General features: G+C 44.8%; 1 protein-coding gene across 2 annotated transcripts in view; it reads left to right on the top strand.

Annotated features, from left to right (window-relative positions):
* The first annotated feature begins 9,763 nt into the window (after window positions 1-9,763).
* SHC4 (SHC adaptor protein 4) overlaps window positions 9,764-25,761 on the top strand; it is a 134,337-nt gene continuing 118,339 nt past the window's right edge. The window contains exon 1 of one of the 2 annotated variants that reach the window (XM_006077814.4): window positions 9,764-10,796. In XM_006077814.4, coding sequence (XP_006077876.1) covers window positions 10,212-10,796 — 585 coding nt within the window. In that variant the 5' untranslated portion in view covers window positions 9,764-10,211. The remainder of the gene's footprint in view (window positions 10,797-25,761) is intronic. The other variant, XM_006077813.4, reaches the window with a different exon arrangement.

The following is a 25,761-nucleotide window of genomic DNA, read 5'->3' as shown; positions in this document are numbered from 1 at the left end:
CCAGTCCTCAACCTCTGGGGAGGAGGGAAGGTCTGGAAGTTGAACAGATTGCCAGTGACCAATGATGTAATCAAGCATTCTATGTAAAGAAGCCCTTATAAGAGCCCAAAAGGATGGGGTTCTGAGAGCTTCCAGACTGGTGAACACCTGGAGATTTTGAAAGAGCGGTATACTCAAAGACAGCATGGAAGCGCCATGCCCTTTCCCCACAGCTTGCCCTATATATCTCTTCAATCTGGTTGTTCCTGAGTTATGTCTTTTCATAATTAACCAGTTATCTAGTAAGTAAAATGTTCCTTTGAGTTCTTTGAGCTGCTCAAAGAAATTAATCAAACCCAAGAAGGAAGTTGTTGGGACCCCCAGTCTTTAGCTGGCCAGTCAGAAGCACAGGTAGCCACTTAGGCTTGGGGTTGCCATCTGAAGTGAACGGCAGTCTTGTGGAGACTGAGCCCATAACCTATGGAATCTAATGCTATATCTGAATAGATAGCGTCAGAATTGAGTTGAATTGTAGGATACCTAGCTGGTGTTGCCAAGAGTTGCTTGGTGGTATAGGGGAAACACAGCTCCTGCACATACTGGAATCTGGTCATTAGACCACTTTTACATTTGCCAAGTTTCTTGTATCATGTTTCCTATATTAGGAAGTAGATATCTTCAGGGGTCTTTAGTCTGCCTACCATATTGTCAGCATCCCTATTTGAACCCAGTTTGGTCTGACTACATTCGGACTTTCTTCACCAGACACCGTAGTCATTTCATAATGACCCAGAGGCTCTGCTTATTGTGTATCCCTGTTCTTGCCACTGTATTTGTATCAGTGCTTTGGGCTGTAAGTAACAGGTGCCAACTAACCAAGAGCTGCCTGAGTTGCTTAAACCAGTAAAGGTTTATTTTTCTCACATAATGACATATTTAGAGATGATTACTATTCTTGTTACAGTGATTCAATAATGCAGTGATGCCAAGTCCATGGGCTTGATAACTTGGCTGATCTTTCCTTCATGATTGCAAAATGGCTGCCATAGCTCCAGACACTGCATCCACATTCAAGACAGGAAGATGTGGGAAAAGAGAGGGGAGGCTCCAGTTCTCTCGGCCCCTTGTATTAGGAAATCAGATGTTTCCCCAGAAGCCCCCATGAAACTTTCATTACATCTCACAGACCAGAGTTGTGTCACATGCCCTAACCCCCTGCAGTTGCAAGGAAGCCTGAGAAAGTGAATATTTAGTTTTTCCTGGTGGAAATGGGTAAAGGAAAAGAGGATTAGAATGAAGTTCAGATTAGCCAGCTTATAATGCCAAAATTTCAGTTGGTCTAGGACCCTGTCTTTGGCTTTCTTTTGCCAATCCACAATTAGAATTGGTATCCTGCACCTGGGTCAGACACCTCCTGATGACTGACCACCTGGCCAATACCCACTCACTCCTTGTAAGATATCCCTCACCCCAATTAACCAGTTATAGTGCCATCTGGGTACATCTCCTGTTACTGCCTGCTGCTGGCCCTGGAAGTACCTGGCTGCCTTTCAGAGGCCTAGAGACTCCACCAGTCCCTTTGGCTATGTACAGACAAGTTTCTATTCTGAAAGCACCTGTTTTTAAATGAGTCATTTTAAAGCTTTGTGTGAGTGCACATATGTGCAACATGGTACATATTTATGCAGAAAAAAGGGGAAAATAGGCCACATTGACCAAAGACATTTTAATTCTATGGTAGCTTTAAATTCCATCTAGGTAGAAATTCAAGTGAGTATATCTTTCCTTTTCTCCTTTGCCTTTAGCTTTTCTTATTTTCTCAGCTATTTGTAAGGCCTCCTCAGATAGCCATTTTGCCTTTCTGCATTTCTTTTTCTTGGGGATGGTCTTGATCACTGCCTCTTGTACAATGTCACGAAACTCGGGTCATAGTTCTTCAGGCACTCTATCAGATCGAATCCCTTGAATCTACATTCATTTGAATGCAGAGTTCCAAAGAATAGCAAGGACAGATAAAGACTTCCTCAGTGATCAATGCAAAGAAATAGAGGAAAATAATAGAATGCGAAAGACTAGAGATCTCTTCAAGAAAATTAGAGACACCAAGGGAACATTTCATGCAAAGATAGGCACAATAAAGGACAGAAATGGTATGGACCTAACAGAAGCAGAAGATATTAGGAAGAGGTGGCAAGAATACACAGAAGAACTGTACAAAAAAGATCTTCATGGCCCAGATAATCACGATGATGTGATTACTCACTTAGACCCAGACATGCTGGAATGCGAACTCAAGTGGGCCTTAGGAAGCATCACTATGAACAAAGCTAGTGGAGGTGATGGAATTCCAGTTGAGCTATTTCAAATCCTGAAAGATGATGCTGTGAAAGTGTTGCACTCAATATGCCAGCAAATTTGGAAAACTCAGCAGTGGCCACAGGACTGGAAAAGGCCAGTTTTCATTACAATCCCAAAGAAAGGCAATGCCAAAGAATGCTCAAACTACTGCACAATTGCACTCATCTCACACACTAGTAAAGTAATGCTCAAAATTCTCCAAGCCAGGCTTCAACTGTACATGTGAACTTCCAGATGTTCTGGAACCATGAACTTCCAGATGTTCAAGTTGGATTTAGAAAAGGCAGAGGAACCAGAGATTAAATTGCCAACTTCCACTGGATCATCAAAAAAGCAAGAGAGTTCCAGAAGAGCATCTATTTCTACTTTATTGACTATGCCAAAGCCTTGGACTGTGTGGATCACAACAAACCATGGAAAATTCTTCAAGAGATGGGAATATCAGACCACCTGACCTGCCTCCTGAGAAATCTGTATGCAGGTCAAGAAGCACCAATTAGAACTGCACATGGAACAACAGACTGATTTCAAATCGGGAAAGGAGTATGTCAAGGCTCTATATTGTCACCTTGCTTATTTAATTTACATGCCGAGTACATCATACAAAATGTTGGGCTGGATGAAGCACAAGCTGGAATCAAGATTGCCAGGAGAAATATCAATAACCTCAGATATGCAGATGACACCACCCTTATGGCAGAAAGTGAAGAATTAAAGAGCCTCTTGATGAAAATTAAAGAAGAGAGTGAAAAAGTTGGCTTAAAACTCAACATTCAGAAAATTAAGATCATGGCATCTGGTCCCATCACTTCATGGCAAATAGATGGGAAAACAGTGGAAACAGTGACAGACTTTAATTTCCTGGGCTCCAAAATCTTTGGGATTGGAATGGAAACAGTGTCAGACTTTATTTTTTGGGGCTCCAAAATCACTGCAGATGGTGACTGCAGCCATGAAATTAAAAGACGCTCACTCATTGGAAGGAAAGTTATGTCCAACCTAGATAGCATGTTCAAAAGCAGAGACATTACTTTGCCAACAAAGGTCCGGCTAGTCAAGGCTATGGTTTTTCCTGTGGTCATGTATGGATGTGAGAGTTGGACTGTGAAGAAGGCTGAGTGCCGAAGAATTGATGCTTTTGAACTGTGGTGTTGGAGAAGACTCTTGAGAGTCCCTTGGACTGCAAGGAGATCCAACCAGTCCATTGTGAAGGAGATCAGCCCTGGGATTTCTTTGGAAGGAATGATGCTAAAGCTGAAACTCCAGTACTTTGGCCACCTCATGCGAAGAGTTGACTCATTGGAAAAGACTCTGATGCTGGGAGAGATTTGGGGCAGAAGGAGAAGGGGATGACAGAGGATGAGATGGCTGGATGGCATCACTGACTTGATGGACATGAGTCTGAGTGAACTCTGGGAATTGGTGATGGACAGGGAGTCCTGGCATGCTGCGATTGATGGGGTCGCAAAGAGTCGGACACGACTGAGCGACTGAACTGAACTGAACTGCTCCTTGGAAGACAAGTTATGACCTACCTAGGCAGCATATTAAAAAGCAGAGACCTTACTTTGCCAACACAGGTCCGTCTAGTCAAAGCTATGGTTTTTCCAGTAGTCATGTATGGATATAAGAGTTTGACTATAAAGAAAGCTGAGTGCTGAAGAATTGATGCTTTTGAACTGTGGTGTTGGAGAAGACTCTTCAGAGTCTCTTGGACTGCAAGAAGATCCAACCAATCAATCCCAAAGGAAATCAGTCCTGAATATTCATTGGAAGGACTGATGCTGAAGCTGAAACTCCAATATTTGGGCCACCTGATGCAAAGAACGGACTCATTGGAAAAGACCCTGATGCTGGAAAAGATTGAAGGTGAGAGGAGAAAGGGATGACAGAGGATGAGATGGTTGGATGGCATCACTGACTCGATGGACATGAGTTTGTGTAAGCTCCGGGAGTTGATGATAGACAGGGAAGCCTGGCGTGCTGCATTCCATGGGGTTGCAAAGAGTCAGACACGACTGAGCGACTGAACTGAGGTAGAAATTCTTTTGAAAATATTACTATAGCAGAGAAACTATTTTCTATCACAATATCTATTATCTACTCCCTCCCCAGTAACAGACTTTGATTTTATGTGCAGAAGCCATGTACCCAGACAAAAGACTTCTTCTTTCTCAGATAAAGAAGACTTCATTTTCTCTTACAGCTAGTTACAACCATGTGACTAAGTTCTGGGTAATGTGATGTAAGTGGAAACATTGTATTGGGCTTCCAGGACTTTCTTTAAAGAGAATGGGCCTTCTTTGTCCTTTCATCCATTTCACTGCCTGGAGTAGAGGTGAAATAGCTGGAGCTCTATCTGCCAGTTTAAACTATGAGGAAAAGGGATATACTTTAAGGATGGCCAAGAACTGACACTGTCCTTGGACTTCCTACCTCCAGGGAAATAAATTTTTTTGTTCAAGCCTCTCTTATTTAGGATTTTTGTGTTATTTGCAACTGAACCTGACCCTAAGTAACTCATCTACTTTTTGTCTACATGATGTCTAACTCTACATGGCACTTTCATAGATATTATCCCATTTTCAGCAGATAGGAGAATATACATTCTCCTGTTTCTAGCTGGTCCTGGTTCCAGGAGAGTCAGTGATGGCCAAGCACAACCATTAGAGAGCTGTTTACCTACCCAGGTTGAAGACCATGGGAAAACTGGAAATACTGGGTTCAGCAGGCAAAAAGATGTTGTTTTCAGAGTTAATGACACCTCTAGGGGAAACTCTGCCTCCATTTTTTGAAGCTAGGCTCTCACTGTTGGAAACTCAAGCCTTCTTCACTACCTCACTTCCTCATCTTTAAAATGGCATTGGTCTCTGCCAAGAACTTTATATAAATATTGTCTTAAGGAAATTTTTTTTCTAAAGTAGAGCTTCACCAATCTTTTCATTCCTCACTGATTGGCTGTTGGACTCAGCCTTAGTGAAAATTCTTCAGGAGTAGGTATTGCCCAAAGACAGCTCTTCAGGAGTACATCTGCTTTGTGACAGACATGGTATCCATGGCTGGAGTAAGGGTCCTAGTGCTCTGATGCCACCTGCTGCACTTAGTTCCAAGGTACCAATTGGCCCAGGATCTCCCAAGGTTATTTCTGTCTTGTTCTATTTCCACCTTCCTCTTCTCTCTAGCACGTCCTTCCTCTACGCCAACTCCCACATTGGGTTCTTTTCCAAAGTTGGGCAGGCGTTTTTGCCCAGGGCCCCTTCTCCCTCACTCGTCTAAGAAATCCTAGCAGGACCTGGCTGATTCTATCATGGCCCACCCTGACCCAGCATTTCCTTGAAACTGCCTGTTATACCCAAGAAACCCAGCCTGGGCAGGCTGTCCCTTAAGGTGACATTCTGATTCACAGCAAGACACCCTTGGAAGGGGTGAGTTTGTGTGTGTCTCAAAGCAGAGACGGCATACACAGTGGTCTAAGCAGAACCTTGCTTTCCAAGGGTGGTGATGAGAGGGGTTAATGTACTCTGATGGTTTAATGACAATCATCGTTTTCTCATCTATTATTCATATTTTTACTCCTGGCAGTCCTATGAGATATTTTGTGTGAATTTTATAGATATTATCTGCAAAGAGGAGAAGGGAGCAAAAACTGACAATTAGTGAACACTAAGTATGAGTTAGGGTCTTGCACACGCTGGCTGCTATCACAGCAGGGAAAGGCATGCGGCTGTAATGAGTCAGCACTTGGTTCTAGACAAGCCCCACTGCGGGGCCTGGACAAGCCAATAAATCAGAGCAGCTTACTATAAACTCAGAACCTTGACTGTGTCTTCTGCAGCACAGAGATGACAGGCCTCGGATCTAGACTTGAGCTCTCTGGTGCCCTGGGAAGCAGCGGAGTACAGTGGCCGCAGCACAGGCTCTGCAGCCAGACAGAGCTCCTGGAGAGATCCTGGCATCATTGCTCAGCAGTCAGGGGACCTTGGCCAAGTCACTGAACTTGCTCTGATCCTATATTCCACATCTGTAAGGCGGTGATGAAAATAGTGCTGGTCTTCAAAAGTTGTAGTGACTGAATGTGAATGAAGGTAAACTGTCTTTTGTTCCATAATTCTTAGGTCTCATTAATATTATTTTCATTGTTACTAATTGAAGAGGATGTTCTGACATCCTGGGAAAAAGGAAGTTATCTGCCTTGCCCACCCACCCACCTGGAATGGAGATCTACTCAGTTAATGAACCTGCTCTGAGGTGGTTGGGGCAGTTTTTCAGCTTCTGCTTTGGGGCTGAAAGCTGTCTGGCTGGGCTGGCTGAGCCTCTAAGGCCATTCCCCACTCCCCAGCTGCAGATCTGGTTTCTTTCACCCTCATAAAAGGCCCAGGCAGAGATGACTATGAAAGCCAAGATTTCCAGGGTCCTCAGGGTCAGAGAAGCAGTCCACAGAGGCCATGGCTGCTTTCTTACCTTACCTGGTCCCACCCAGTTCCCCTCCCTCCTCACCCTTTCTAGGACTCATTCCTGAAGAATAGGGACTGGTTTGAGCCCCTGGCCAGAACAGTGCCTGCCTGGGTGAGCAGGCTCCCCTGGGGTACCCCGTCCTCTAGGCATGAAGTGAAAGTCACTCAGTCATGTCTGACTCTATGAGACCCCATGGACTATACAGTGCATGGCATTCTCCAGGCCAGAATACTAGAGTGGGTAGCCTTTCCCTTCTCCAGGGGATCTTCCCAACCCAGGGATCGAACCCAGATATCGACCCCAGGGATCGAACCTAGGCATGAAGACCTCAGCAAAGATTCACATCAGCCTGGTGGGCTCCTATTGTTCCTTCCTTGTCCAGGCCCATGTGAATGTTAGGAAATAGTTTCTTTGAACTGTGCTGGCGTCCTCAACTTCTTGCTGTGCTGTGCTGTGCTTAGCTGCTCAGTCATGTCCGACTCTTTGTGACCCTATGGGCTATAGCCTGTCAGGCTCCTCTGTCCATGGGGATTCTCAGGCAAGAATACCGGAGTGGGCTGCCATGCCCTCCTCCAGGGGATCTTCCCAACCCAGGGATTGAACCCAGGTCTCCCACATTGCAGGTGGATTCTTTACTGTCTGACTCACCAGGGAAGCACAAGAATAGTGGAGTGGGTAGCCTATCCCTCCTTCAGGGGATCTTCCCAAACCAGGAATCAAACCTGGATCTCCTGCATTGCAGGCAGATTCTTAACCAGCTGAGCTACCAGGGAAGCCCCAACTTCTCCTGCTTAGTGCTAATTTTTCTTTTTAGTTGCCTAGGATGGTGTGGAGAAGGCAATGGCACCCCACTCCAGTACTCTTGCCTGGAAAATCCCATGGACGGAGGAGCCTGGTAGGCTGCATGCAGTCCATGGGTCGCTAGGAGTTGGACACGACTGAGCGACTTCACTTTGACTTTTCACTTTCATGCATTGGAGAGGGAAATGGCGACCCACTCCAGTGTTCTTGCCTAGAGAATCCCAGGGATGGGGGAGCCTGGTGGGCTGCCGTCTATGGGGTCGCACAGAGTCGGACACGACTGGCGTGACTTAGCAGCAGCAGCAGCAGGATGGTGTAGACTCTACTCTGTAGGGAGTAAGAATACCAGCTTCAGGGGCAGGCAACCCAGGTTCAAATGGCCTTTCTTTACACTGCCAGACATATACTTGGTGAGGCAGGCACTGTGTGGCGCATGGTGCTAAGTGCCCTACAAGGATTATCTCATGAGCCCTTATAGCATCTCCATTAGGCAGCTGTTCCTAAGAGATGAGGGCATTCAGGCACAGAGAGGTAAAGTAACTTTCTCAAGGCAGCAAAGCATGGGATCTGTAACAACAAGGAGGGAACCCGTGGGAGAGAAGAGAGGTGAGGTGGAAAGAAAAAGGAAGTTTGCTTTTATGATTTTTCTCAGAGTCTGTCTCCTCAGCCCCAAGGATGTGGAGTCCAACTGGCTTAGTCACTCCCCTCAGTTTTGTCAGGAGGAGGTCTGATGGCAGAGAGAGGAAGTCAGTGAACATTGATGGGAAAATTTATGAAGATGCAAAAAAGCCTTCCCAAGGAAAAACCTTTCTAACAGGTTTGGCAGACAGGATGTGAAAAGGTGCAGAATTTCTGGGGCGAGCCAGGGGGAGGGGAGCAGGAAGTCAGCGAGGATGCATTTTTAGCTGGTCAGGAGTAACCATTTAATTCTGTGTCTGGATCTCAAAGGAGTTCAGGCCCTCAGAGTTATAAATATGCATGAGCCTAATGCAGCCTTGTGGGCAGTAAAACAGTGAAGGTGGTGTCCCTGATTCCAGGGGCAGCCGATTTGTTTTAATTTTTGAGTTAATGAGCAATTTCAGATGCAAGAGCCTTGGCCCACCAAGAAATGTAACTTTCAGCTGAGATTTTCTTCTCTTTTCTGATATGTGCTTTCCACATCCTCTCAGTGTTTCAGCACTTTCCTCTTCTCCATTCCAGAAAGAACCTGCATTTCCCTTTCTCAGCTCCTTTCCTGGATTGGTGTGTGCTAAGTCTCTTGCAATTGTCATCATGTCTTCAGAATGCATTTGATAGGTACAGGAAGTTGCACCAGAGGGAGATGGAACCAGCAATCAATAAAAAAAGAACTATGTTTGTAAGAAGAATGCATCACGGGGCTTCCCACAGGAGTTGTGTACCATATGTTCTAATATCTGTGGAACAATGGATCTAATTTTTAGTTCGTTTGCTTGGCTTTCCCAGCCATCTCAGCAAAAAAGAAAATGGACATTTTAACCTGCTACCCAGCTTACTGATGACTTATACTAAAGATTGCTTTACCGTTTAACCCCTTCACTGTTATCACAGAATAAAATCTCTCCCTTCTCTTCCTCCAGCTTTATTTCTCCTGGCTACTAGTTTAGTATATTTATGGTGCATGAGTCATCAAGCTGCCCTTTGATTGGATAAAAACCAAGCACCCCTGAGACCATCAGTCAATTACAGCTATTCTCAGCTTCATTCACAGATTTATTAGCTTGCACACATACAGAGAAATTCATTCAGCAAAGTTCATTCATAAAAATTTCAACACGCTGCGTATCATCCTGCACATTTCAGCCTTCTGTTGCAGAGAGGCTTCTGAAAGCTCTGAGAGGAGTCGGGGAGGGAGGGAAGCTCCGAGCCAGGGTGGGCAGGCTGGGAGGGGATCTGAGGAACACGGAAGGACCACAAGTCAGAGAAATAATGCGGAGGAGCGCCTGTCACTAGTACAGCTGGCTTGTGGCCCAGATGGGATGCAAGACAAGATCTTCCAAGAGAGGGCAGCCATCAGGAGAAACGAACTCAGGCAGAAGGGCCTTTGGCTCATATAGACATTCCCCCCCCCCCACCCCTTTTTTTTAAATGAACAATCACTGGAACAAATAAAGGGTTAATAGGCCAGACATTGCCCCGCCCTGTGGGAACCGGAGGGAGCAGGTTTGAAAGTTCCTGTGTGCAGAAGGGAGGATGGGGGTGGGGGGCGCTAAATATTTCTGCAAGGCTCCCGCACCGCCAGCGACGCGGCGGGACCGGCTGGCTGGTTCTCCGCCCGGTTCCATGCCCAAGAGTAGGAGGTGAGCGATCCTCGCCGCCGCGAGGCTGGGTCCAAGCTTTCGCAGCAAGGAATCCCCGGCGAGAACACCGGGTACTGCCGCTGGGCCACAGACTGGACCGAAATCAGCTGGGTAGTCGTTTTCCCCTGGGCTGTTACCCTCGAGGACTCGGAGCCGAGGCGGACGAGCGCGAGAGCGGAGTTGGAGAGGTGGCTGCCGCAAGTTGCACGGGGCATTGAGGCATTTGTTTCCCGTTCCGTTTATCTAGCAGACGGCGAGGCGATTTATGCAACAGTATCCTGTTTCAGCACTGCCAAGGCTATGCGAGAACGCGGTCAGGACAGCTTGGCAGGACTCGTGCTATATGTAGGACTCTTCGGGCACCCCGGGATGCTGCACAGGGCCAAGTACAGCCGCTTTCGGAATGAGTCCATCACGTCCTTGGACGAAGGCAGCCCGGGAGGCTCGACCGGGAGCAAGGGCTCGCCGCAGCCTCCTTACCCCACCCTGGCACCTCACCTGCCCGCTGAAGATGCTGCCTTGGCCTCCCAGGAGAGCCCCACCCCATTGTGCACCTTGATCCCTCGCATGGCCAGCGTAAAGCTGGCCAACCCAGCCACCTTGCTGAGTCTGAAAAACTTTTGTTTGGGTACCAAGGAGGTACCTCGACTCAAGCTCCAGGAAAGCCAGGACCCGGCTCCCAGCAGCCCGGCTTCCCCTGAAACCAGTTTCAATAGGGCTGTGCCAGCACCTCCGCCTCAGCGGGATCCCCTGGGGCACAGGGCGACCTCTTTAACTCCTGACGCCTGCCCACTTCCCGGCCCTGGGGAACCAACCCCCCGGAACAGACAGGACAGACACTTTGTGCAGCACCTGTTGGGGCTGGGCATGAACTACTATGTGAGGGTAAGTCTATTTCCCTCTCTGCACTCCTTCTGCAAGGGGCATATTCTCTGCTTTCTGAAAGGGGCTGCGCATCATCCGGCCGAGTTTTAGGTTTGGATAAGTCATCATGGGGCTTCCCAGGTGGCGCTACTGGTAAAGAACCCACCTACCAATTCAGGAGACCTAAACGACATGGGTTCAGATCCCTGGGTAGGGAAGATCCCCTGGAGGAGAGCTTGAAAACCCACTCTAGTGTTCTTGCCTAGAGAATCCTATGGACAGAGGAGCCTGGCAGGCTACAGTCCATGCATAGGGTCCCAAAGAGTCAGACATGACTGAAGCCGACTTAGCATGCAAGCACATAAGATATTGTGTAGCTGGAGGGGGCGGAGAAGGGGAGGTGGTCTTACAGGTTTCCCTACAAATATCTGGCCTGTATTGAAATCACATGACTTTTGGCTCAAGAGCATGAACTGGTGCTACATGTTAGTGTAGGTAGTTGCCAGGGGTAGGGGCAACCTTTCTCATAGAGAAAGCTGAGATGTCCCTGCTGGACTGAGCATTCTGTACAAGAAGAGTCAAGAATTTCAAATCTAATTAGTGATTAAGACTCAGTAAATTATACTGGCCATTGTGTTTCAGTAGAGATTTTTGTGCTGGAGGAATACATAGTGTATCAGGGACCTGAATTGTTTTTAAAAAATCTAATTCAGCATTTAACAAACACTTCTCCAAACATGGCTGAATCTCTAGTCTTGTGTTAGGAGGTAGCCTTAGATCTTTGGTGCACATTTTTTTTGTCTTTATTGCCTACGCTGTGGCCATGGGGCCTTGTCCATGAGCCATGTGCAAAATCAAGGTCCTTATTGGCCTTGCATCTGCCCTTTTTTATTCCATATCTGAGTAAAAGAAGATTTGGCTTCTGTTCTTCTAGAGCTCACAGTTTCAATCAGGGAAACCAACAAACACAGGTGAAATAATAGAACAATATTTAGCAACATATATGTGGTGTGAGATGCTGAGGGAATTCAGGAAAAGGGGAAGGTTGTTGTGGTCTGGGATTCATTCATAGGGGAACCTTCAGGGGAATGTGCATCTTGGAAGAGCTATCAGATCTTTATTGGCAGAAAGCGGGAGATTCCTGGCAGGGCAAGAATTGGAGCAAAGTCCAAAGGCAGATATCACTGTGGTTACTGCAGGGGAGCATCATGCTGGGCTTAACTGAAAAAAGAGGGAATGCTGGAGGGTAGCTGGTGGTAGAGAGCGTGGCTGGCACATAGTTGATGCTCAAACGAATATGAGTAAAATAAGGCAAATTACAGACAAATCTCGGGTAGCTTGTGGGGGAGGGAGCAGCTGACCAAAGCTCTTAATGCCGAATAGGGAGTTTTTAACACTCTGACTGGTAAACAGGAACCCTCATAGGTTTAAAAATCAACTACAACCTGATGAAGGTGGTTTCAAAAAGACCAATCTGTGAATTTATTTGTGAAGCAGGGAAAAATTAGCAATTGGGAGGTCCATAAGAAAGATACTCTAGTTTAGGCACCAGGAGTGGTAACATGGATTAATGTGAAGATGAGAGAAAAAACAGATGAATATGAGTCTCTGTGAAAAGAACCTCAACAGTCTTGGATGACAGAGCAGATCATTTCAGATCATCATACAAATAATAGATGGGTGAACATTTATTGAGCAGTGAGTAGACTGTTGAGTGTGTTTATTGCTATTTATAGTGGCTGTAGATGATTATTGATAGAGTTGTGAGGAATGAAAGATAACTTCAGATGTAAGCCTTCCAATGGGATTAGCGATGTTAGTGATAGTGAGTTGGGAACAGGGTCACATTATGTTTAAAGTAATGATATCTAACTGGTTCTAATTTGTAGGTAGCAGTTGTGTAAGACCAGCACTCTCATGAGAAGTCTGATCTGAAAGTAGGCATTTGAGAGATAGCCCAATAACTGTATCACACACAGACAATTAAGATCTCAAAGAACGTTAAATTAAAGGGTTACAGGGAAAGCAGGCTAGGGGCGGCCTTGGTGAATTGGTAACAAAAACCTCCAAGGAAGATAAATTTATAGGACACTCAGCTCTTACCCTCCCTCACAGTGACACAGCTCATCATGGAAATAGTTTCATGTATCTACTAAAAGTTTGTGGGTACTTCTTATTGGTCAAGTGTCCTCCAAGCTCTAATGGGAGAATGTGATTCTCCTACCCCATGCTCGGCACCTGCCTTCCACACCACCTGGACATCCTCTGTCTTCTGCTTTGCCTTTCCTTCCCTCTTGTACTTCCTTCCACCTCTCCACACCCATACCACGTACAGTTTCTAATGTGAAAGAGTTGCTGTGTGATCTCCATTTCCCTAGGGAGTGTCTCCACTGGCATTTTAGATTTTTAATGAGGATGCCATCTGTCTTTTTCCTGGTGATAACGACGGATCCTAGGAAAAGTGCTGACCTCATGATCTATGTGAGTCACACTGTGTTGCCAACAGACAGTGACATGAAACACCAGTGAACACCTCTTTTAGGAAGTCAGAAATACATGGAAAACCCTAATTTATTAATTTTTATAAAACCCTAGTTTTGAAAGATGGAAGGAACTCAAAATTTATCAAGCTCAATGCCTCTATGAAGAAACTGAAGACTGGGGAAGTGATTTCTTTTTTACTGCCACACAGGTGAGCCAAAAGAAGAGTTAGCGGCAGAATCCAGTTGCCCTGTGTGCGCCAGTCTTTGCTCCTTTGACCACAGGTTTTCATCCTGGTTGAGATTCTGCTCAGAATTCTTTTAGATGTTATGTACACTCATTTTAAAAGATGAAATGCCAACCTGTTAATTTATAGTGAAAATTATTGTGCCAAGGAAACCAAAATTGTGATCTCATCTGTAGAAAAATGTGCATAGGAAGAGTTAACGGTTTCTTGATGATGATGGAATCAGAGTAGAGAAGTGAGAGAGATACTCTTTTTTGAAGAATTTATGATGATAACACTTGTTTATAAGCTTCATGTGTACAACATTACATTTCTACTTCTTTTATTTTATTTATTTATTTTTTTCCCTGCTCCTGGCCCCTACTCCACTCCGCTCCGGACTCCGCTTTGGAATGGCTCCTACATTTCTACTTCTGTATACACTACAATGTGCTCACCACCAAAAGTTTAGTTTCCATCTTTCACCATAGAGTTGACCCCTTTACAAAGCTGTTTCACCTCTGCCGCTTCCCCTCTGATAACCTCTACTATATCCTCTGTATCTACATGTTGTTTTGATTTATTTTGGTTTTTATATTCCACATATGAATGAAATTATATGGTATTTGCCTTCTCTGTCTGACTTATTTCACTTAGCATAATACTCTTAAGGTCCATCCATGTTGTTGCAGTTCTTTTTTATGGCTAATATTCCATTGTGTAGACATATATATACATGCATGCTAAGTTGCTTCAGTCATATCTGACTCTTTGTGACCCTATGGACTGTAGCCCACCAGGCTCCCCTGTCCATGGGGATTCTCTGGGCAAGAATACTAGAGTGGGTTGCTGTGCCCTGCTCCAGGGGATCTTCCTGACCCAGGGAATGAACTTACATCTGTCTCCTGCATTGGCAGGAGGGTTCTTTACCACTAGCACTACCTGGGAAGCCATGAATATATATATATATATATATTTTTTTTTTTCACATCTTCTTTATCTGCTCATCCATTGATGGGCACTTAGTTTGTTTCTATACCTTGGCTAATGTAAATAGTGCTGTGATGAGCATAGCAGTGCATATATCTTTTTGAGTTAGTGTTTTGAATTCTTTGGATAAATACCCAGAAGTGGCATTATTGAATCGTATGCTGCTGCTGCTAAGTCACTGCAGTCGTGTCTGACTCTGTGTGACCCCATAGACGGCAGCCCACCAGGCTCCCCCATCCCTGGGATTCTCCAGGCAAGAACACTGGAGTGGGTTGCCATTTTCTTCTCCAATGCATGAAAGTGAAAAGTGAAAGTGAAGTCGCTCAAGTCGTGACCGACCCTCAGCAACCCCATGGACTGCAGCCTACCAGGCTCCTCCATCCATGGGATTTTCCAGGCAGGAGTACTGGAGTGGGGTGCCATTGCCTTCTCCGTTGGATCGTATAGTAGTTCTGTTTTTAAATTTTTGAGGAACCTCCTTACTGTTTTCCATTGTGACTGTACCAATTTACATTCTCACCAACGTTGTATGAGAATTTCCTTTTCTCTACATCCTCACAACACTGTTCGTTTCCTTTTTGATAATAGCCATTCTAGGAGCTGTGCAATAATAAGAGAGATTCTTGGTGGCTAGTGGACATAGGGGCAACTCTTTTAGTCAAAAGACAGCCACATATTCTACTTTCTTATCCACATCATGTGAGTGCTCCTCTCCTTGCCCAAATCTGTTTTATTCATTCTCTTATCTATTGAGAAAATATGTACTGTAGACCAAATGTGTGACAGGAACTATTCCAGGCCTTAGGGACACATCAGTGAATTAAGAGACCAGATCTGAACCCTCATGGAACTTACATTCCAGTGAGGGAAGCTGAGTCATGATTGAATAAACCAGTAAATATGTATGTATCAGTTCAGTTCAGTCACTCAGTCGTGTCTGACTCTTTGCGACCCCATGAATCGCAGCACACCAGGCCTCCCTGTCCATCACCAACTCCTGGAGTTCACTCAGACTCATGTCCATTGAGTCAGTAATGTATGTATAAGTAAATAGAATATGTCGTGTGTAGTAAGTGCCAGGGAACATTAAAACGGGGAGTAAGAAAGGCAGTTAGTTGGGTGGAGATGGAGGATATTGTATTCTTTTTTGTATAAATATGGCATGGTTGGAGCTCCTTTGAATTTTGTTGTCTTGTGTCTTTTATCTTCACAATAAGTACTTCATTTGCCATCTACTCTAAGTTAGAGTTGACTTTAGGTTAGATATTCTTTTAAAAGTGACTCTTTTTTTTGGTCTTATGATATAAAATCAGTTATACAGCTGAGAATACTTTATGAATCCCAAGAAACTATTTTTGAGTAACTTTCATTCAAGCTCAGACCTTAAACTGCCTGAAGATTTCTCAAGAAAAGTGGTCTAGCAAACCATTCTTTGCTGCTGCTGCTGCTAAGTTGCTTCAGTCGTGTCCGACTCTGTGCGACCCCATAGATGGCAGCCCACCAGGCTTCCCCGTCCCTGGGATTCTCCAGGCAAGAACACTGGAGTGGGTTGCCATTTCCTTCTCCAATGCATGAAAGTGAAAAGTGAAAGGGAAGTCTCTCAGTCGTGTCCAACTCTGAACGACCCCATAGACTGCAGCCTACCAGGCTCCTCCGTCCATGGGATTTTCTAGGCAAAAGTCCTGGAGTGGGGTGCCATTGCCTTCTCTGAAACCATTCTTTGAGAGATACCAAATTAGAAATGGACAGCCAGACTGGGTCTGAGCAAAGTAGTGAGGTGGGTGAGGTCTGTTAAATGTGGCCACATGGTGACATTTTTTCCCACCATAATATTACATTTCAGTTTTTCATGAGATCTTTCCCATTCACTTTGTCTAGCAACAAACATTCATGTGGAGGTCTCCCAGGTGCCCAAAATGGTCTGTGTATGGTGAGCATGGAAGATGTACAACATGACCAGTGCTCTGTGTGTAGAATGAGAGAATTGATCTCAATGACCTTGAAGGTCCCCATCACCAGCATTTTTCTCCTTATTCCAGTCTTATTGAGATATAATTGACATACAGTCCTGTATAAGGTTAAGGTGTACAGCATACTGGCTTTGACTTATATACATCATGAAATGATTACCACAATAAGTTTACTGAACATTCATCATCTCATATGTTAATGGATACAAAAGAAAAGAAAAAGAAAAACTATTTCTTTGTGATGAGAAGACTTAGGATTTACTCTCTCAGCAACTTTCATATATAATGTACAGCAGTCCCAACACCAGCATTTACAGGCACTAAAGCTCGTTTCTCCATGTGGGAGGTATTTAAATATTACTTTCCTTTCCCATACCCAGTTCCCAGATTGCCTTCAACTTAGTTCAGAGACTAAATAAATCAGAGGCAAAGAAACTAACCCAGACAGAACTGCCACAGGTTAGCACAGTAGTTCTCACAATAAAACATGGAGAAAGGCTGTTTTCTCCCGATGAGGACATCAAGACTCAAAGAGTGTATTGTCTACCCTACACTTTGCAATGTAAGTAAATAGCAGACTGAAGATTCACATCCAGGCTTATCTCACTCCAGTGCTCTTCTTCCCACCCTCTCCCCTTACCTCCAAGCAAGTCAGGCAGTCCTGCAGGTTCGTAAATGGAGTAGCACAGAGGAAGGACCATACTGGGCAGGAGAACTTTTTAGAGGACCAACCCATAGAACTTGCCTGCTTGCGTTCATTTGTGTGATTTCAGTCTCCTCACTTCAGCTGTACCCAGTGTAGCCGTTTCCGCAGACTGTATTAGTATCCTAGTGCTCTTGTAACAAGTGCCACAAACCAAATGGCTTATAACCACAGACATTTATTCTCTCTCGGTTCTGGAGGCTAGAAGTCTGAAATCAAGCTATCTGCAGGGCCATGATCCCTCGAAGGCTCTAGGAGAGAATCCTTCGATGCCTCTTCTGGTTTCTGGTGGCTGCTAGCAATCCTTGGCATTACTTGGCTTGTAGAGGCATCATTCTTGTCTCTCCCTCCGTCTTCACATGTCTTTCTCTCCTGTGTGTCCAAGGACACCAGTCATTGGATTAAGGCTCTCACTAATCCATTATGACTTCATCTTAACTTGATTGTATCTGTGAAGACTCAACTTTCAAGTTAGGCCACATTCATAGGTTTTAGGGGTTAAGACTTCAACTTACCTCTTTGAGCTATGCAATTCAACCCATAACAGTTCGCCAAAACATTTATTGCAATGTGTTTGCCCACAGAAACTTTCTTGCCTATTGGGCTCATCAGTTTTGGGTGCAAATATGATCTTTTTACTTCCTTTGTAAATCTCATGGTGTGTTCTCACCATCCATCTTCCCTTTTCTAATGTTGTATCTTAATACTGAGGCTGTAGACTAGTATTGCCTATTGTCTACACTAGATGTGGTCCACGGTACTGTGATGTTCCGTCTGCCCCAACTGTCTTTTCTGTAGGAGAGCACTGGTCTAGGAATCATGAGGTCTAGGTTAAAGTAATGGCTCTGACACTAGCCAGCTGTGTGACCTGGGATGAGTCATTTCACTTCTTTATTTTCTTATATTTGAAACCAAAGTGTACAGAATGCTATCTATGATCCTAAGACCCCGTGTCCCCTTTCCCATTGTCTGAAATCTCCTATTAGGATCTCTTTTCTGAAGGAAGTAACTTTTCACACCTTTGTCTCAATAGCGAGGAGACAGAATGCCCTTAGCACCTGCTTGCTAACCCTGAGCTGGCTTCAGCAGTAAAGCAGAAACCGTGCACTAGCATGGATACAGGTGGTCAACATTGTAGAGATGGTGAGAGAGGAGTCAGGTGGAACACTATCCAAGTATGCGATTCCAGCGAGGAGTCGATGGTGGGCAGGTCCAGGAGGCAGGCCAGTGTGCAAGATGGTGGCCAGTACTCTGGGACCATGGCTTTGCTTACTTGGTCTAGCCAGCAGGACCATGCTGGGGCTTGGCATCCAATCCAAGGTCTATAGGAGTACCAGGAATTAACCCTTCTCTGTTTTCTCTGGGCAAATGTGATAAAAGAAAAAGGCCCTGCCACACACATCAGCAGTCTAATAACTCTAACCTTGAAAGTGGAAGATTTCTAACCCTGGGGAACCCTTGAAGAGACTGTCCCACTGTTTATGCACAATTATGGGACCTTGACTGTGTGGATTAGTGGTGTGTGCACAGCTAATGGCAGGGCTTTCTGCCTCTGCTGTTTTCCCTTTTTTTTTTTTTGGAGTTATTGGTGGATAAAAGAGACATCATACAGGTACGAGGAAATAATTCCAGCTAAAACTCACTCTTTGGCAATGAGGGTATTATATTTTCTTACTGTTTCTTTCTTGAAGTAGATGTAGAAGTGTATTCTGCAAGAACTTAGGAAAATCCTGGCATAGTTGACCCATTGTTCCTGTTCTTTTTAAAACTGCACATATCCCTTGATCCATACAGTCCTCGCTCACCCCTGACCACTAGAGCATTAGTTGGAAGATAGTGTTTCAGAGATCACCATGTCCAAAACCTTCATTTTGCAGTTGAGGAAAGAGGCTCAGAGATGTGAAATGACTTGCCCCAAGTCACACAGCAATTTAGTGGTAGAACCCAGACAAGAACTGCCAGTTCTGTCTGTGCTGTGCTTAGTCATTCAGTTATGTTCAACTCTTTGCGACCCCATGGACTGCAGCCCACCAGACTCCTCTGTCCATGGGGATTTTCCTGGCAAAGATACTGGAGTGGGTTGCCATGCCCTCCTCCGGGGAATCTTCCCAACCCAGGGATCGAACCCAGGTCTCCTGCATTGCAGGTGGATTCTTTACCATTTGAGCCACTAGGGAAGCACAGTTCTGTCTACAACACTTGTTTTTTTTTTTTATAAAAAATTGAAGTACAGTTGATTTACAATGTCATCCTAACTTGAGGTGTACAATACAGTGATCTATTTATCTATATATTATTTTTCAAATTATTTTCTCTTATAGTTTATTATAAAATAATGAGTGTAGTCTCTGTGTATACAGTAGGTCCTTGTTGGTTATCTATTTTATATATAGTAGTATATATGTCCAACATTCTATTTTCTGCCCCTATCTTGCCTACCTTCCCTCACTCCCCAAACTAAATGCACTATGCCAAACGTATCTACATGATTGAAATATTGAATACATGTCTTTTTTAAAGACCAGAATAAAAATGTTTTTCTGATAGGAAAACAGCCTTTAAAAAACAATGAGAAGGAAAAGGAGATCAAGGAAGAGTGGAAAGGAGCCCAAAATGCATTGGCTTTGCCAGTTTTACCCTTTTGTTTATGGAGGTCCTGGTGGGTGGCAACATGTCCATGTTGGGCCAGGACTTGTACAACACGCATGGACTGACCTTATTTCATTCATCTAAAACCCCTTGGGGTCATTTCGCATATGTGGCTTTTCCTTTCACTTCCATTTTCATGCTACTTTAAAGCTCGTACCACACTGTGTTACCACATGGGTTGGATGGAAGCATCCCTGTTTCCCAGTGTGACAGTCCCATCATAAGGAGAGTGATCTAGAAGATACACAGGGCTCAGGGGGCAAGGCCATGTCACAGTGTCTTCCTCAGAGCAGGGTTATGAGGTAGCTGGGGTCTCTTCCTCTCTCCTAAAAGTTATAAGCTTTGGATCTCAGGGTGGTCTGGTCAGATTTGCAATGGAGTATCAAAATCATGGTGACCAAAAGATGTAGGCCTCAATGTTGTACGCAAGTAGCCACTACTGAAAAGGTTGCATCTGAAACAGAGTTTTCTGAAAGGATATTTGGGAAAGTCAAGAGGCCTCAAAGAGCTAGACTTTTGAAAACATTTGTTGGGGGGCATCATATGAGAATGTATTGATAGCATAGCAATGATCATAAGGAAGTATAAATTTGCAACCATAAACTCAGATGTACAAGTTCAGTTCAGTCACTCAGTTGTGTCTGACTCTTTGTGACCCCATGGACTGCAGCACGCCAGGCTTCCCTGTCCATCACCAACTCCCGGAGCTTACTCAAACTCATGTCCATCGAGTTAGTGATGCCATCCAACCATCTCATCCTCTGTTGTCCCCTTCTCCTCCCGCCTTCCATTTTTCTCAGCATCAGAGTCTTTTCCAATGAGTCAGTTCTTTGCATCAGGTCGCCAAAGTATTGGAGTTTCAGCTTCAGCAACAGTCCTTCCAATGAATATTCAGGACTGATCTCCTTTAGGATGGACTAGTTGGATCTTCTTGCAGTCCAGGGGACTCTCAAGAGTCTTCTCCAACACCACAGTTCAAAAGCATCAATTCTTTGGTGCTCAGCTTTCTTTATAGTCCAACTCTCACATCCATACATGACTACTGGAAAAACCATAGCTTTGACTAGATGGACCCTTGTTGGCAAAGTAATGTCTCTGCTTTTTAATATGCTGTCTTTTAATTTCATGGCTACAGATGTACAAGAGAGGTCATTAAAATGTGTGTGTGTGTGTGTGTGTGTGTGTATATATATATATATATATATTTAAACTGTAAATATTTAAAATCATGAAATCCAGCACTAAGCCCTCTCTTATTTGTTTGACAATATTTTCCATTTTGGTCATTGTTTGTCCCCCAGTCTCAGGATCACATAATGAATCGAGGGGATTAATTTGTGCCCCTAAATAGGAGAGAGGCCTCTGACCTTCAGTTCACTGTTTGTGGATGGTTCCCTAAAGTCAAGAGCACCACAGCATTTGACCTTCTTTTGCCCATTAGGATTTTTACCCTCTCTGGGATCCCCTTCTGAGAATCCAGCCTCTCTAGCTGCCCCTCCAGAGACCTTGTGTTTCCCTAGAGCCTGGCCAGGATGCAAATTGGGATCTGTGATGCTTAGAGGCCCACCAGTTTCAACCACCCATTGCCTTCCCATTTATGCCCCTGAAGAACAGGGATGACCGATGGTTGAGGCAAGTTCATGGGAATTCCAGAAGCAGCCAAAACCAAAGAGGTGACGATTGAGGAAGGACACAGGACAAGGGCAGGAAGAAGAGGGCAGACATTTAAGACTGGGGAAAGATGGAGTGAAGTTGAAGGAGCTGTTCCCATTTGGCAGGGCAGACACTGGCAGCCAAGGATTCTGAAGGAAAACGAGGCCGAAGGCAGTTCTTGGGAGGGATTGGCAATCATGTGACCTGTGGGAGGTTCATGGGATTGAGAGAGGGAGGGAGGGAGGGAAAAGAATGCAAAGTACAGGCAGTGCCTACCCAGAAAAGAATCTGGAACACAGCGGTCATAAATCAACAGTTTAGTTACATATTTTGTCTGGTCAAATTAGAAAAAAAATTTTCTTTTGATCAGTACCGAGATTTTAAAAACCAAGAACGTTCATATAAAACTCTGGATTTCTCTGGCTTCTTAGAAGAGCTGATAGCACGAGGCTAGCCACCCCACATGTTAACGATGACCGGAGGCGGGCACTGAGCCACAGCCCCACTCAGTTGCACTCACTTCCATCACCTGTCTGTCCAGGTCCCCCGCAAGGTGGCTGAGTTTGCATAACTACCTGTGACATTGTCTTTTATTTTCCACTTTGGAATACCTGGGAGAGAAGCTGAGAATGTCCTCTTCCTGGGAACCATAGTGGGGCTTCTCTCTTTTATGCAGTGGACAGAGTATTGGGAATGGGTGAGACCTTGGAGACCGGGCTGTGGCCTTCTCCACTCAGAGGGTCTCTTCCCATCCTCACAGAGTTGCAGAGTTTTCAAGAGTAGTGGGGCTCCAGGACTAGTGCAGGCCATCCCTATTTTGTGAAAATGTGTCAGGCAAAGTTGGTTTGTGTTATCAGTTCTTTGGGATGATGAATTTTCCCAGAGAAATAATGTCGAAGGTTGATAAAGCTTTCTCATATGGCTGAGGAGAGGATTAAGTGAAAAAAAATTTATGTATAAAGATTAGCACAGAGCTTGTCACATGGTAAGTCTCAGGTCGGGGGAGAAGAATGAACTTTCAAAGTTCTAGGAGTGTCTTTGGGCAAAAAAAAAAAAAAAGAGAGACTAGCTTCGATTTTGGTGTTTTTGCCATTCCCTTTGGCATCCTTTCCCCTGGCCGGCGGTGCCACCCTGGTAGAACTTTCTTCCCTAAGCCTTTCCCTATGGTGCTCACCAGGGCAGGCTTGGCCTCTTCTCAAAAGTTGCCTACTATTTCTTTACTAGTCAGCATTCCTCTTCCCTCAGTACAGCAGAGGGAAAAGCACTTGCCTTTGGAAAAATATTTATTACTTCATTGAATCGTCATTGTAGTATTTCTCAAAGTTTGCCAAGCATCAACTGTATCAGTTAAAAATACTAGTTAAAAGTGAAAATTTTGACCTTACCCCCAACCCCTGCTCCCCCCATCCCCTGCCCCTCCGGCCATCCTGAATTTGCTGGTTCAGAATCTCTGAGGCTGGGCCCTAGAAATCTGCATTTTAAACAACCCCCCCTATGATTGGAGAAGGAAATGGCAACCCACTCTGGTATTCCTGCCTGGGAAATCTGATGGACAGAGGAGCCTGGTGGGCTAGTTCATGAGGTCAGAAAGAGTCGGACACGACCGAGGGACAGAACACCAACACACACACACCCACTACGATATTCTGAGGCACAGAAGATTTGGGAACCTCTGCTGAGTGATTTTGCTACTAAGGGGACATTTGGCAATGCCTGGAGACATGTTTGGTTGTCGTAACAGGGGAAGGGAAGGGGAAGTACTGGCCTTCAGAGACTAGAGGCCAGGGATGTGGCTAAACACCCTACAATGCTCAGGACAGCCCCCACAATACAGAATATTCAGGCCCAATGTGTCAGTAATACTGAGGATGAGAAATCCTGAGTCTCAGGGATGAAGTGCATAAACCTGGGCTGTGCATTTGGAGGTAATTGTGAAGAAGAAAAGAATCAACATCTGATTCAGCATTCGACTCCTAAAAATCCAACCCAAGTAACTTCTAACTTTCTCAGGCCTTCTCCTTTATCCTCTCTCTCTCTTTGTAAAAAAATTTTCTATTTATTTATTTATGTGGCTGTGCTGGGCCTTAATTGCAGTATGCATGGTCTTTGATCTTCATTGCAACATGTAGGAATCTAGTTCCCTTATCAGGGATAGAATCCAGGCCCCCCTTCATTGGGAGCACATAGTCTTAACCACTGGACCACCATGAAAGTCCCTCTTTTAGTCTCTCTTAAATCCACAGATTCTCTAAAATTATAGTTTACTTTCATTTCCACCCAAACAGTACTGCTGTGGCTTCCATATCAGGGTCTCAGATGGTGGGAATGAGAGTAAGGGCCCTGTGTTGTTATGACTCAGTTGTACATCAGATATGTCCACACTGGCAAAGGAGTTGATCATTACTCAGGTGCTTTCTGGGCTCAGTGGCATTTGTAGACTGACTTGGTATCCTAACCAGGGTTTTCTACCATTACTGATACCTTCACTTCTATAGGGAAATGCCTTCAGAATTTAAAGATAACTTACACGTAGATTTTAAGAACAGAGCCTGTCTTGGGTTGGAAACTTCCTTTTGTTAGAGGGAAAGAACTGCTGGAAAGCAAGCAGCTTGAGCAGAAAGCATGTGCCCTATAAGTTATAATCCCAGAAATTAGATTTTTCCCCTTAATGTCATAAGAGAATAATTTATGTGAATCATTCTTTGGGGAATGGTGAAATGTATAATTCAAACCTTTTTTTTTTTTTTTTTTTTTTACATAGTGCCAACTCTGGGACCTTGAAAGGCATTATCCCTCCATGTCCTCTCTTCTCAGCATGACTCCTTTAACCCTGGACACAGGGCTCAGCCTGATACATTGACTACAAAGTACTGTTTCATAGTGAGTTAAGTGATCCAAGGTCACAGAGCTCATCAGCTGCTGAGCAGGGACTATAATTCAGGTTTCCCTACTCCCAGGCCAGGGCTCTTTTCACTACCTTCTGTGAATAAGATGTAATCTTGCATGAGGCGGTTACAGAAGGGAGAGGAGAACAAAGGTGTCCGCACAAATTCCTGTAATATATGGCAGTGCTTAATAGATGACACCAAAGTGACACAAGCAAACCGTGTGGGAATTCAGGGAGGAGAGGGGACTCCTTCCATTTGAGACGATTGTGGAAAACAGGGTTTCTGAGTCTTGAAAATGGAGTTTCCATAGGCAGAGATGGAGGAAGAACATTCTAGGCAAAAAGCATGACAGGGTGAGGCATGGAGGTAGGAAAGTGGAGGATATATTTTGGCAAACAGAGAGTACAGTTGGACTTGGTTGGATGATGTGTTAGGTATGTGCTGGAGATCAGAGCATGGGCTGGTGCTAAAACAAAGTGGTATAGTATCTGAGAAGTTGGGTTTTCCAACAGAAAATTGTTGAATAATTTTTGAATAGGGGAATCGCAAACTTGGAGGTGTGTTTTAGAAAGATTACATGGGCTGCAGTGTTCAAAGAGGACCCAGAAGAAGGGAGGCTGGAGAACAGGAGCCCAGGTGAGAAGTGGGTTGGGAAGAAAGGCAGTGGCAATAGAGACAAGGAAAGATGTGAGACCCACTCAATGAGGACAGGATTAGGAAGGAAAGGTCTGGGCATCAGGGGTGAATTCCTTTAAGCATGTGCTGCCTTCAAGATGACCTCAAAGCATCCAGGTGGAAATCTCCAGAAGAAAATGGGATTGTTAGGTCTGAGGAGAGGGTCTGTTGTTGGCATCAAAGCCCAGGGAACCGACGAGGCTACCAAAAGGGAAGTGTAGAACAGAGAGATGCATGCCACATTGAAGTCCTCTGTGGAGGGGGAGGAAGAACAGGCCTTGAAGAGCAGGATAGAGAGATGACAGGGTCCTCTAGGGAGACAGGGGAGGGAGTTTCAAGGAGAGAGAGGTTGTATAAAGGAATATCAAACCCATAGAAGATTCAAGGAAGATGAGAACTGAGAAAGAGCCACGGTTTGGCCTTTTATCTTCTTACTCCCCATCTCCACTAAGATATTCACATTCAACTGCTGCAAACCAAGCATAGAGTTTGATGCTCCAAACCTCCATTCTCTCCCCTTGCCTTCTCAGGAAGTAGCATCTCCCACTTTCCAAGTCAGGACTACACACTCTGTCATACTCCACCCAGCCTTCAGTTATCAAGTCCAGTCAATTCCACCTTTAGGATGTTTCTTGTGTGCCTCCATTTTTCTCCACCTCCACTGCAATTTCTAAGGAGGATGCTCTACTAGGCAGCATTTTCAAACTTAATGATCAGCTTCTTATGGAACTATTTCATGAAAGATGCTTTG

The sequence above is a fragment of the Bubalus bubalis genome, chromosome 11 (genome assembly GCF_019923935.1).
Source record: "Bubalus bubalis isolate 160015118507 breed Murrah chromosome 11, NDDB_SH_1, whole genome shotgun sequence".
Lineage (NCBI taxonomy): Eukaryota > Metazoa > Chordata > Mammalia > Artiodactyla > Bovidae > Bubalus > Bubalus bubalis.
This window is presented reverse-complemented; position numbering and strand designations above follow the sequence as displayed.